Genomic DNA, 12,557 nt, shown 5'->3' with positions numbered 1-12,557 from the left:
GTGGTCAAGATAGGGCTGGATTCGAGCCGAGCCAGCTCGAGCTCGAGCTCGGCTCGGCTCGGTTCAAGCCCGAAACGAGTCGGGCTCAGCTCGGCTCGATCAAGCTCGAACCGAGCCCGAGCTGGCTCGGGTTGGCTCGGTATATTTTTTTAAAAATTTTTTATACAAAACGGCGTCGTTTTGATCCATATATATATACAAAACGATATCGTTTTGATATAAAAAATGAGTCGAGTCGAGCCGTTACCGAACCGAGCTGAAAATGAGCCGAACTCGAGCCAAGCCGAATTCTGCTCGAGTCAAGCTCGAGCCCGCCATTAAAAAGTCAAGCCGAGCCTGAGCTGGCTATGAGCCGAGCCCGAGCTAGCTGCAAGCCGAGCTCAGCTCGGCTCGAATCCAGCCCTAGGTCAAGAGCTCACCATCATCAATTTGGAACTTGTGATGATATTGTATATTGTCTTGAACTATTTCATTGTATCCTAAATTTTATCCAATATTTTGGTGGGGGAAGTGTCATTTATGAATTTATTTGTTGAACAAAGAGTTTTCGGCCTAAACATTGGGTGAGAAAAATGCCCGATAGTATAAAATTATGTGTATAAAAAAATTATATAAATTTATCTTTATAAATTAAGGTGAAAGCGTATGTTTAATGATGTAATTATTTATTTTTTTATTTTAAAATATCAAATTAGATGCTACTAATTTGATTTTATATAAATATATTAATATAATTTATTTATATATATAATATTACACAATAATAATCACTTTTAAAGAATTTATTATTTATATTCGTACTTGTATCGGTTGTTAGTATATAAAGTATTATTGATTTAATAAAATTATATACATTTATAATAAATTATCATTCGGACAGAAATGTCAATGGGCCTAATTGGGCCTAAAATTAACACAATAATGGGCTTTCAAGTCAACTTTTAAAATTTATAAAACTACAACCTAACATATATTTGGTCGAGCCATAAACTATCTATTAATTTTAATAAAACAATAAATTTGCATGTTATAATTATTAATTAATTTTTTATTAATTATGTAAATAGTAAACAACCACTTTGACCTATGGGTTTTATGTCTAAGCACAAGGCTTAATTTGAAAGACTCATACGTTAAACGTGATACGTTATAATACTAATTTTAATCTTATCATATTAAATTTTTTCATCGAATTTCGAGTTAATTTAACCTATTTGATATCTCTATATTTAAGTATCAATAATAATATATATAAATAATTTTAAATTAAAATAAAATATTATTTAATCACATAATAATATATTAAAACAAGAGAAATTTTAAAAAATGGCCAAAATGCCCTCCCATTAAGCAAAAATACCCAAAATCACTATTTTCAAGCCAAAATGCCCAAAATCACTGTTCCAAAAAAAAAATGCCTATGACTTTTTTTAATACCAAAACTACCCTTCCCCTCATATTTATATAACTCTCCCACTTACTATGGGGTTTTAATGTAATTTTAGATAAATATGAGGGGTTTTTGGATATTTTACATTATAAAGGCATTTTGATATTTATTTATTTATTTCAAACTTTTTCTAAAATGTCAAAATTACCCTTCCCTTCATTTATATAACTCCCCTCACTCATTATGGGGTTTCAAAAAATTTTAGATAAATATGAGGGGTTTTTGGATATTTTACATTGTAAAGGCATTTTCATTTTTCAACTTTTAGAATTCGAATTTCAGTTCCGTTTTTTCGAATTTCACCGTTTTATGATATATCGACTCGTATTTTTCAGATTTCTGAAGGATTTTCCGTTTGTTGCCATTCTAGGGTTTTTCAACTTTTACAATTCGAATTTCAGTTCCGTTTTTTTTGATTTTATCGTTTTACGAGATATCGACTCGTATTTTTTAGATTTCAGAAAGATTTTCCGTTTGTTGCCATTCTAGGGTTTTTCAACTTTTAGAATTCGAATTTTAGTTCAGTTTTTTCGAATTTCACTGTTTGACGAGATATCGACTCGTATTTTTCAGATTTCCGAAGGATTTTCCGTTTGTTGCCATTCTAGGGTTTTTCAACTTTTAGAATTTGAATTTCAGTTCCGTTTTTTCGGATTTCACTGTTTTACGAGATATCGACTCGTATTTTTCAGATTTCTGAAGAATTTTTCGATTATTTTCATTCTAGGGTTTTTCAACTTTTAGAATTCGAATTTCAGTTAAGTTTCTTCGAATTTTACCGTTTAACGAGATATCGACTCGTATTTTTCAGATTTCTGAAGGATTTTCCGTTTGTTGCCATTCTAGGGTTTTTCAACTTTTAGAATTTGAATTTCAGTTCCGTTTTTTTGGATTTTACCGTTTTACGAGATATCGACTCGTATTTTTCATATTTCTGAAGAATTTTTTGATTGTTTCCATTCTAGGGTTTTTCAACTTTTAGAATTCGAATTTCAGTTCCGTTTTTTCAAATTTCACCGTTTGACGAGATATCGACTCGTATTTTTCAGATTTCCGAAAGATTTTTTGTTTGTTGCCATTATAGGGTTTTTCAACTTTTAGAATTCGAATTTTAGTTCCGTTTTTTCGGATTTTATCGTTTTACGAGATATCGACTCGTATTTTTCAGATTTCTGAAGGATTTTCTGTTTGTTGCCATTCTAGGGTTTTTCAACTTTTAGAATTTGAATTTTAGTTTTGTTTTTTTAGATTTCACTGTTTTACGAGATATCAACTCGTATTTTTCAAATTTCTGAAGAATTTTTCGATTGTTTCCATTCTAGGGTTTTTCAACTTTTAGAATTCGAATTTCAGTTCCGTTTTTTCGAATTTCACCATTTTACGATATATCGACTCGTATTTTTCAGATTTCTGAAGAATTTTTCGATTGTTGCCATTCTAGGGTTTTTCAACTTTTACAATTGGAATTTCAATTTCATTTTTTTGAATTTTATCGTTTTACGAGATATGGACTTGTATTTTTCAGATTTTCGAAGGATTGTTGGATTTGGTATAAGGTTGTTGAATTTGGTGGATTCATGGGTATTTTGGACTTTGGTGACATGTCTTGCACGTGTAGAAAGTTTCAGCTTTCACGTATTTCGTGCAAGCATGTCATTGTTTCAAGTGTAATTGTATTGTCATTTGATGTAATAAATTTAGTGTTTCGTATGAGTTATTTCAGTATTACTTTATTTTCTCTAATTGTTTCAAGTGTGTAAATGTTTGAGTAATCATACGTTTTTATTGTTTTTTCATGATAAGATTATTTAAAAAATAAAATCAAATACGACTTTTAGTTCAGTTATCTGAAAAATACGAGTCGATATCTCGTAAAACGGTGAAATTCGAAAAAACGGAACTGAAATTCCAATTCTAAAAGTTGAAAACCCTAGAATGGAAACAAACAAAAAATTCTTCAGAAATCTGAAAAATACGAGTCGATATCTCGTAAAACGGTGAAGTTCAAAAAAACGGAAGTGAAATTCGAATTCTAAAAGTTGAAAAACCCTAGAATGGAAACAATCGAAAAATTCTTCAGAAATCTGAAAATACGAGTCAATATCTCGTAAAACGGTGAAATCCGAAAAAACGAAATTGAAATTCGAATTCTAAAAGTTGAAATACGTTAGAATAGCAACAATCGAAAAATCTTTCAGAAATCTGAAAAATACGAGTCGATATCTCGTAAAACGGTGAAATTCGAAAAAACGGAACTGAAATTCGAATTCTAAAAGTTGAAAAACCCTAGAATGGAAACAATCGAAAAATTCTTCAGAAATCTGAAAATACGAGTCGATATCTCGTAAAACGGTGAAATCTGAAAAAATGGAACTGAAATTCGAATTCTAAAAGTTGAAATACGTTAGAATAGCAACAATCGAAAAATTTTTCAGAAATCTGAAAAATACGAGTCGATATCTCGTAAAACGGTGAAATTCGAAAAAACGGAATTGAAATTCGAATTCTAAAAGTTGAAAAACCCTAGAATGGAAACAATCGAAAAATTCTTCAGAAATCTGAAAATACGAGTCGATATCTCGTAAAACGGTGAAATCTGAAAAAACGGAACTGAAATTCGAATTCTAAAAGTTGAAATACGTTAGAATAGCAACAATCGAAAAATCTTTCAGAAATCTGAAAAATACGAGTCGATATCTCGTAAAACGGTGAAATTCGAAAAAACGGAATTGAAATTCGAATTCTAAAAGTTGAAAAACCATATAACAGAAAAAACGGATATAAAATTTGAAAACTACCCTATCAGAAACCCTAGATAAGAAAATTTTCAATTTACCCCCTCATGAAAATTCCTATTCCAAAAAGGTCCACTGTTATATGAAGAATCTCAGAAAAACCCCTCTATTCTAAGGAATCTCCCTGGTTTCCCAATATTTTAAAAAAGCTAAGTTACACCCCCAAAATTTGCTTAGAACTTGAGCGAACGCACTTGACGTGGGAAACACTGTTCCCACGTCGGACTGCCGATCACTTCGGCAGCCATTTTCGGCCAAAATTTGGTTGTTTCGGCCTCCGATTTCTACATAAATCAAATCTACACGTTGTATAACATCAAACCCCTCAATCAATTCAACCGAAACAACCAAAAATCATAACATTTTAAGCATTGTTCACATCGAAACCCTAAAATTTCAAATCGTAAATTCTCAATCAAATCTCAATAATATGAGCAATAACTTGATTCAAACAAGATTACGGGAGATATACTAATCTTATTTGCCATTTCCGGTTGCCGGAAACCAAGAAAATCGTCGGAATCTGGTCGAACGTGGGATGAACGTGGTGACGTGAGTTTTGGCTGCGTTTAACGTGAGAAATAAGAAAATATTGGCTGTGTTTATATACAGGGGCTGTTTCGTAATTTCGCCAAACTCACGTTTATATGACCAATTTCAAAAAAACCCGACGTGGGCTAAGGACTTTCCCACGACACCCCAATTCTTTAAAAAAGCTAATTTACCCCCCCTAAAATCTGTTGAACGTGGGATAAAGTGCTTGACGTGGGAAACACTGTTCCCACGTCGGACCGCCGATCACTTTGGCAGCCATTTTCGGCCAAAATTTTGTTGTTTCGGCCTCCGATTTTTGCATAAATCAAATCTACACGTTGTATAACATAAAACCCCTCAATCAATTCAACCAAAACAACCAAAAATCATAACATTTAAAGCATTGTTCAATTCGAAACCCTAAAATTTCAAATCGCAAATTCTCAATCAAATCTCAATAATATGAGCAATAACTTGATTCAAACAATATTACGGGAGATATACTAATTTTATTTGCCATTTCCGGTTGCCAGAAACCAAGAAAATCGGTGGAACTCCGGATGAACGTGGGAGAGTTGGAAATTTTGAATTTTCTTTGAATTTAAACAGTAACATTAACGTGGGAAGGAACGAAATTTGCTGAGTTTATATATGGGGGCAATTTCGTTATTTCACAAAACCTGGGCATTTTTGCTTAAACCTAAATATTTTGGGCAATTTCGCTTAGACCCCCTTAATTTTGACTAATTTTTAAAATTTCCCTTAAAACAACCACAAATTAGTATTCTCAAGCGTGGAGAAAAAATCCTAGTAAACTAATTTTTTAACTAACCAACCATGGGAGTGGTCGAAGTGACTTGACTTTTTTCACCGACACCCGAAACTTGAAAAGGATAACCTTTTTGGTTTGTTCTTGGATGGTATCAATCAATCCACGAAAGTAAATGCAACCTCAAAGATTCCTCATCTGGCTTTTAGCAGTTAGCATCGCCAGTTAATAACTGCACATGCTTGGGGCTGCGTTATCAACTCAGCCCAAACATAGAAAACTCAGAACAGAAAGCTCAAAACTTTGTTCTCTTGTTGTCATTTTCATCACTTTCATGGCTGCCCATTTCCCTTTACTTCACGTCACTTCTGTCAAACTTCGCACAAACAGCATCTTCAATTCACCATCGTTGGCTAAACTAAGCGGTTTGTTTGTTTTTCATTTCTTGCTCTTTGAAATGAACTTTAAAGTTCGGTTTTTTTATGCATATTTCGGTTTTGATTTTGGAATGCTTTGCGGATTGTGTGGGGACAGTGAAGTCTGGTACAGTCACGTGCTGTTCTTCAAATGGGAGGGAGCCTGAGATGGGAGATGGTGGAGTGAAGAAACTGGAGCGGCTTCTTGAAGAGAAGCGGAGGGCTGAGTTGTCTGCTCGGATTGCTTCTGGAGAATTTACAGTGAAGTCATCTGGGTATGTTTAGATTTGAGCTATGAATCTTGAGGTACCTGATTGTGTTTTGTTTAAGTTTTTACAAAATGTGTTTGCTTTAATTGTATTAGTTCCTTAGAATTATTTGTTAAAGGCGAATCTTCCGTACTCAGATGTGAACTCCAGTACCATTACAGGAATTAAGTGTTGATTTTTAGTTTTTTGTAAAGTTTTTCTGCTTTTATTGGTACTAATTGCTAAAGGGGAACGCTCTGTTACCCAGATGTGAATCCGGTATCATTGAAGTTTCTAAAGGGTTTTGATTCCAATAATATAATGAATCATCAACACAAATTAGTACTTATGGTCAATGCATATAGTTTCATTGATTATATATTATCAAGAGATAGATAGCTTATTTTGTTATGACATCTATTATGGGGCTGGCAGTGTTTGATTTTAATTTTGATTAAAGCTGTTTGCTTTACCTGGAATTGCTTGTTAAAGGGAATGCATATTTTTTATATTAAACTATGTGATTGGTTTTGTCTTTGAATTATTTTTTTTCTTTTCCTTTGGGTTTATGTTGTGGCTTAGTTTTCCAGCAGTACTGAGGAATGGTTTGTCGAAATTGGGCATTCCTCATGAAATTTTGGGAGTTCTATTTAATTTTATTGATGATAATGAAGACTATCCAAAGATCCCAGAAGCAAAAGGGCAGATTAGTGCTGTCCGAAGTGAGGCATTCTTCATTCCCTTGTATGAGCTTTACCTCACTTATGGTGGAATTTTCAGGTTGAAATTTGGACCAAAGGTTTGTTTCTTTTGACTAGGCTAGAAAATTCTGTGTTATTTTAGAATAATCAAATTTAGTCAATATTTCAAGGGCAAAGAACTATTTGTCTTTTCATATAACCTCTGTGGATTTATTCTGTGGCAGTCCTTTTTGATTGTATCTGATCCTTCCATTGCTAAACATATATTGAAAGACAATTCAAAGTCGTACTCAAAGGTAAGCCAGTTAGCTCTCAGCTAGTTTATTAATTTATTTCTTAATTTATGAGCTATGTTTTTCCTCAATTTTAATAAATCCTTACTCTGCAGGGTATTTTGGCTGAAATTCTAGAATTTGTCATGGGCAAGGGACTGATCCCTGCGGATGGGGAGATATGGCGTGTTCGACGCCGTGCCATTGTCCCAGCATTGCATCAAAAGGTAGCATGTTTCTATACTTTTCAACATACATGAGACCTAAGAGACATCAAATATATTTCATAAAAGGAAGAAGAGATTTTAATAATAAAAAAGAGGTGAACTGTAGTACAAGAAAGAAAGAACCGATTGTTATGAAAAACTATTTTCATATCAATGCAGCCATGAAATTGACGTACGTTTTCTATGAAAATATTAAAATAACAGAAGATACACAACCTATTTGAAGAAGCATTGAAGTGGCAGAATAACATTCTTTTGGCAGGGCCTCAAATTTCTAGCCATATGGCTAACAAGATCTCTCCCTTTTTTTGCTGCTTGAAGGCATTTTGAGCCACTCCAGCTTGAGACAACCTAAAAGAGCTTTTGTCAGAAGTATTTGTATTGACCTTTTTATTTTCATATCCAGTATGTGGCAGCTATGATTAGCCTATTTGGAGAAGCAACAGATAGGCTTTGCACGAAACTGGATGCTGCTGCATCTGATGGAGAAGACATAGAGATGGAATCACTTTTCTCCCGTTTGACATTGGACATAATTGGCAAGGCAGTATTCAATTATGATTTTGATTCACTAACAAATGATGCTGGGATAGTTGAGGTATAATTGTTTCAATCACTGAACTTCATTCCATTACTTTCAATGATTTTAATTGATGGTCCATTGAAGTTGAATTCATGTCATAGTTTCTCATAATTTTGCCTCTTTATTCGGGCTAGAGCAGGCTGTTTATACTGTTCTGAGAGAAGCAGAAGATAGGAGTGTTTCACCAATACCAGTTTGGGAGATCCCAATTTGGAAAGATGTTTCACCACGGCTAAGGAAAGTTAACAAAGCCCTCAAATTGATTAACGATACTCTTGATGATCTAATTGCAACATGCAAGGTAAATTTATAACTAACTGGCATATGGCAAGATTTAATTGATGTACATCTGTCGGTACACGTCCATATGTCTTTTAGTGAACATATTTCATGCTTTAATCTCTCTTCCATAGGTGTACCCAGCAAAATTGCAGATTCATGCAGACAATACAGCTCGACTAGGATCACTTTCATTTATTTTGGAATGGATTGTTTCTGTTATATTATTTGAAAATATATGCTTCACTTGAATCTCATTAATTAAACCTGATGATACTGTCAATTTGGTATTATTCTCATATGTGGAATTTCATTGCCACTATTTGTATCTTGGTTCAACTGAGTTGAATGTAAACTTTACGTTGGTCACATATCAAATATCAAATCTGTGTTTCTTCTAATCATATGAAACAATTAATTCTTGCGTAGTTTGCAGGTCTACTGTCTTCTTTTAGTTTGGCTGCTATTTTCTTTACCTGAGTTCAAAATTTGATTTACTGTTGAGTTGTTTCATTCATTTATGGGCTCTTTTTAATTGCTGTAATGGCAGAGAATGGTTGATGAAGAGGAGCTACAGTTTGGGGAGGAGTACATGAATGACCAAGATCCCAGTATTCTCCACTTTCTCTTGGCTTCAGGAGACGATGTATGTACTGTCTGCTCTCGGGCATCCTTCTTCATAATACAAGTAAATAAATATTTTTGTCACTGTATATAGGTTTCGAGCAAGCAACTCCGTGATGACTTGATGACGGTGCTCATAGCTGGGCATGAAACATCAGCTGCAGTTTTAACATGGACCTTTTATCTCCTATCCAAGGTACTTGCAATTAAGCTTTGAGTCAAAAAGCTAACTATTATCTGTTAATGCATACTGTTCTTCTCTTTTTCCATGGCTTTGCCCCATAGTGCTTTTCTCACCAGGTGTGTTAAAATTACTTCTGTATTATAATCCATAACTAATCATCTTGAAGCCTTCTAGCATGCAGCACTTCTAATTTTCTATTGGTTCCTCCTCCCGTTATCAATATTTTCTTTTCTGATGACTGCAGGAACCCGCTGTCTTGTCTAAGCTCCAGGATGAGGTATCTTATAATTCTTACAAGTATAAAATCGAGTTTTTGATCTTGTAAATGTAATTCATATATCTATGTTCATTTATTTTCAAATTCCCTTCAGGCTGATTCTGTTTTAGGAGATCGATTTCCAACCATTGACGACATTAAGAAACTTAAGTACACAACTCGAGTAATTAATGAAGTATGGCGATACATATTGTTCATTGCATAATCTTTTTACACTGAATCTTTTTATTCATTCATTTAGATTCTGAAATTTTATTTCAAATTCTTTGTAGTCCTTACGGCTCTACCCGCAGCCACCTGTCTTAATTCGGCGTTCTCTTGAGAATGACACACTCGGAAAGTATCCTATAAAAAGGTCATATATCCACAACCGTGTCTCAATACTACTGTTTCTTTGCTAGTTAGTACATAAATCTTTATACACCATAGAGCTTTTTCTCATCTCTGTTACATTTTGGTATAACTGAATAGGAAAATTGTCTTATAGCCATTACTGTTTTTGTCATTGATCTCAACGTATTTGTTACTGTTAAATATATTTTTATGAATGTTCTTTCCTTTTGTTCAAGATATCGATACTGTTCTATCATGTTTCTACAGGGGTGAGGATATCTTTATATCTGTTTGGAACCTTCATCGTAGTCCTCATCTTTGGGATGATGCCGATATATTTAATCCAGAAAGGTGGCCTCTAGATGGACCCAATCCAAATGAAACAAACCAGAATTTCCGGTGAGTTATCAACTTTTAAAGTGCTTTTATCAACAATTTTTCATACCTTTTGTGAAGTTGCCATCACCTTTGCCACCCTGATCAAAAAAGAGAGTGGTTTTTGGGATCTAAGCTATAAGATAGGTCCTAAACACTTGTGTACTATGATTATATATAGTTTATTCTGACTTGATTAGGGTTGTATATAGTACATTATCTAAATGAAAACGATAACTAGTGTTTGGGAGGTCCTCAATAATGTTAATCGACTAAATACAAGTAATTTAATTGAACTATGCTACCACACTACAATAATACTTGCAGTATTTTCGGTCACATCAGTTTGTATAAATAAGTTAACAAAAAAAAGTTAGTGAGTGTAGTATTATTATTTCGATATTACCTTATGCTTTTTCAAATTATCAAGCAAGATTGGATTTTTCTCACTTTCTACCCGGTACTTTTCGCTTCAAATCATTAATGGCCCTCACTATTGTTTCAGTTACTTGCCCTTCGGTGGAGGACCACGGAAATGCATTGGCGATATGTTTGCTTCATTTGAGGTATTTCCATGATCATTGTCTTAAACTTCTCATTTATCTGTAACCTTTATTCTGGAAAATTTTATAGCCTTGTTATTGGAATATGTTAGCTCTTTACCTTAGGAAATGAGCTACAAAATCTTGTGCTTTTGTACATCATTGCCATGGTGGTTTATGATTCTTAGTGTAAATCCGTTCATTGTGAAAATTTACAGACAGTCGTAGCAGTTGCAATGCTTGTTCGGCGATTCAACTTTCAAATAGCTCTTGGAGCTCCTGCAGTAAGTCACCTACTGTTATCTATTTATTTTTAATCCAGAATGATTACTCCTTCATGAGTAATTTAGAAATCATTGTTATTAGAATTGGAGATTTCTCTGTGGATTGTTAAAACTCTGTAATGGATGTTCTAGAGCCTTTGGAGATTAATGAGAATGCATAGAAGTATGACTCCATTTCCATGGCCGTGTTGAGTTCCATGGAAGATTTAAAACCCTACTGTTACTTATTGGTGACTAGGGCTAGATTTGATTGAGGCAAATCCCAAACAAAATCCAAATCCAGATTTGTTCAATTCCAAAGGAGTTAGTTCAGGATCGGTTTGATATCAACAGGTTAAGTTTAAACTTGACAGAAAAACAATTTTAACTTTGGATTCAATCTATGTTAGCTCAAATTCGAATATCTAAATCAATTCGAAAAAAGAGCTCAATACTTCCAAACTTAAGTTTGAGCTTTAACAACTTGGATCGAATTTAGCCTTATTGGTGACTCAGTTTTGGTAGTTGGACTTCATATCCACACAATCCAGTCATGTCTAGGTTACAAATCCTCATGCACATTGAATTCGAGTCAAGTTTCGCATAAGACTACCAATCTACCATGAAATCTTAAGAAAACTTAAAAGAAGTCTAAAGAATCAGTTGTTCATGCAGGTTGGGATGACTACAGGAGCAACAATCCACACAACTGAAGGATTACAGATGACTGTAACAAGAAGAATAAAACCCCCCATAATTCCAGTACTGAAAGAAGAAGCAACAGTCAACTCTTCCCAAGGGGAAACAACAATGCAAGATAACAAAAGTGAGATATCTGCTGCTCATTCCAACTAAACTAAGTATAGTATTGCTAAAAGAGAGTAACATAGATATAAGTTTATGTTTTTAAAGTTTACTGCAAATTTTTCCTTTGTAAAGTGGCAAGATGTATTCATCGTGGAAGAAATTTTCAGTGCAAGTTGTAACTTGGCACTGATCTCCATTTGTGAGGCTTCAAAGTGACAGAGAGTCCATCTTACTCTCACATTCCTTGTCAATTCACCGTAACATTTATGAATCATAATTGTGTGTATTGTGATTAGGCTGCAAACAAATCAAGCGGAGCCCAAGTTTGAATTTGCTTGGCCTGATAAGCTTGCAACTCAACTCGAGTATAACATTAATATATTAATAAAATTTTAAAATCTTACACTTAAGACTTACAAAAGCTTATTTCGTGACTTTAAATATGAAGAGTAATTGATAAACATATTTAACATAAATTTTAAATCCTAGCTCAAGTTAATTGTTTCTATCTTAAGCTTCGAGCCTGTAACTTTCTGGCTTGTTGAGCTTTGGCTTAGCATAAATATGATCAAGTTGAACTCAAACAAAATCCCTGCCTCAGCCTGAGTGTAGTCTTAACTTTTATGAAAACATATAACCATATTAAAAGATGCATAAGAATCTCCTAATCTCTTTTACATCTACAAGAGACCTCATCAACCAACTGGCTTCAAGGTGACAAACTTGGATGAATGCAGATATACTATTTCAATCCAAAAATGGAAATAAAAATTAAGGGGCACTCCACCAAACCAAAGGAATTTTAGTTCATCCTTTTGAAAATTACTTTTTACTTTCACAATAAAATTCAAACACCACATTTATAAACTTACAACATA

The 12,557-nt window shown here is 33.7% G+C and overlaps 1 protein-coding gene across 2 annotated transcripts; it reads left to right on the top strand.

Moving 5' to 3' along the window:
• The first annotated feature begins 5,676 nt into the window (after window positions 1-5,676).
• Window positions 5,677-11,987, top strand: LOC123208830 (protein LUTEIN DEFICIENT 5, chloroplastic). Of its 2 annotated transcripts, none has more exons than XM_044626408.1 (16): window positions 5,677-5,973; window positions 6,077-6,239; window positions 6,795-7,011; window positions 7,138-7,209; window positions 7,302-7,412; window positions 7,819-8,010; window positions 8,135-8,296; window positions 8,825-8,920; window positions 8,993-9,094; window positions 9,327-9,359; window positions 9,454-9,534; window positions 9,632-9,714; window positions 9,960-10,091; window positions 10,573-10,633; window positions 10,828-10,893; window positions 11,548-11,987. In XM_044626408.1, the coding sequence occupies exons 1-16, from the start codon at window positions 5,787-5,789 to the stop codon at window positions 11,725-11,727; spliced, it is 1,938 nt and encodes a 645-aa protein (XP_044482343.1). In that variant the 5' UTR covers window positions 5,677-5,786; the 3' UTR covers window positions 11,728-11,987. The 2 variants fall into 2 exon arrangements, with proteins under 2 accessions (XP_044482343.1, XP_044482344.1); XM_044626409.1 differs by having other exon boundaries at window positions 5,678-5,973; window positions 6,083-6,239.
• The last annotated feature ends 570 nt before the right edge of the window (window positions 11,988-12,557 follow it).

Source organism: Mangifera indica, chromosome 2 (genome assembly GCF_011075055.1).
Source record: "Mangifera indica cultivar Alphonso chromosome 2, CATAS_Mindica_2.1, whole genome shotgun sequence".
In the NCBI taxonomy this organism is placed as follows: Eukaryota; Viridiplantae; Streptophyta; class Magnoliopsida; order Sapindales; family Anacardiaceae; genus Mangifera; species Mangifera indica.
This window is presented reverse-complemented; position numbering and strand designations above follow the sequence as displayed.

What these genes read in the sequence shown, in the direction of transcription:
- LOC123208830 (XM_044626408.1), top strand. Translation starts at nt 5,787, where the DNA reads ATGCTTGGGGCTGCGTTATCAACTCAGCCCAAACATAGAAAACTCAGA. An exon ending in TCCCAGCATTGCATCAAAAG is followed by an intron (nt 7,413 to 7,818) that starts GTAGCATGTTTC and finishes TTTCATATCCAG; the next exon opens with TATGTGGCAGCTATGATTAG. An exon ending in CAACTCGAGTAATTAATGAA is followed by an intron (nt 9,535 to 9,631) that starts GTATGGCGATAC and finishes AATTCTTTGTAG; the next exon opens with TCCTTACGGCTCTACCCGCA.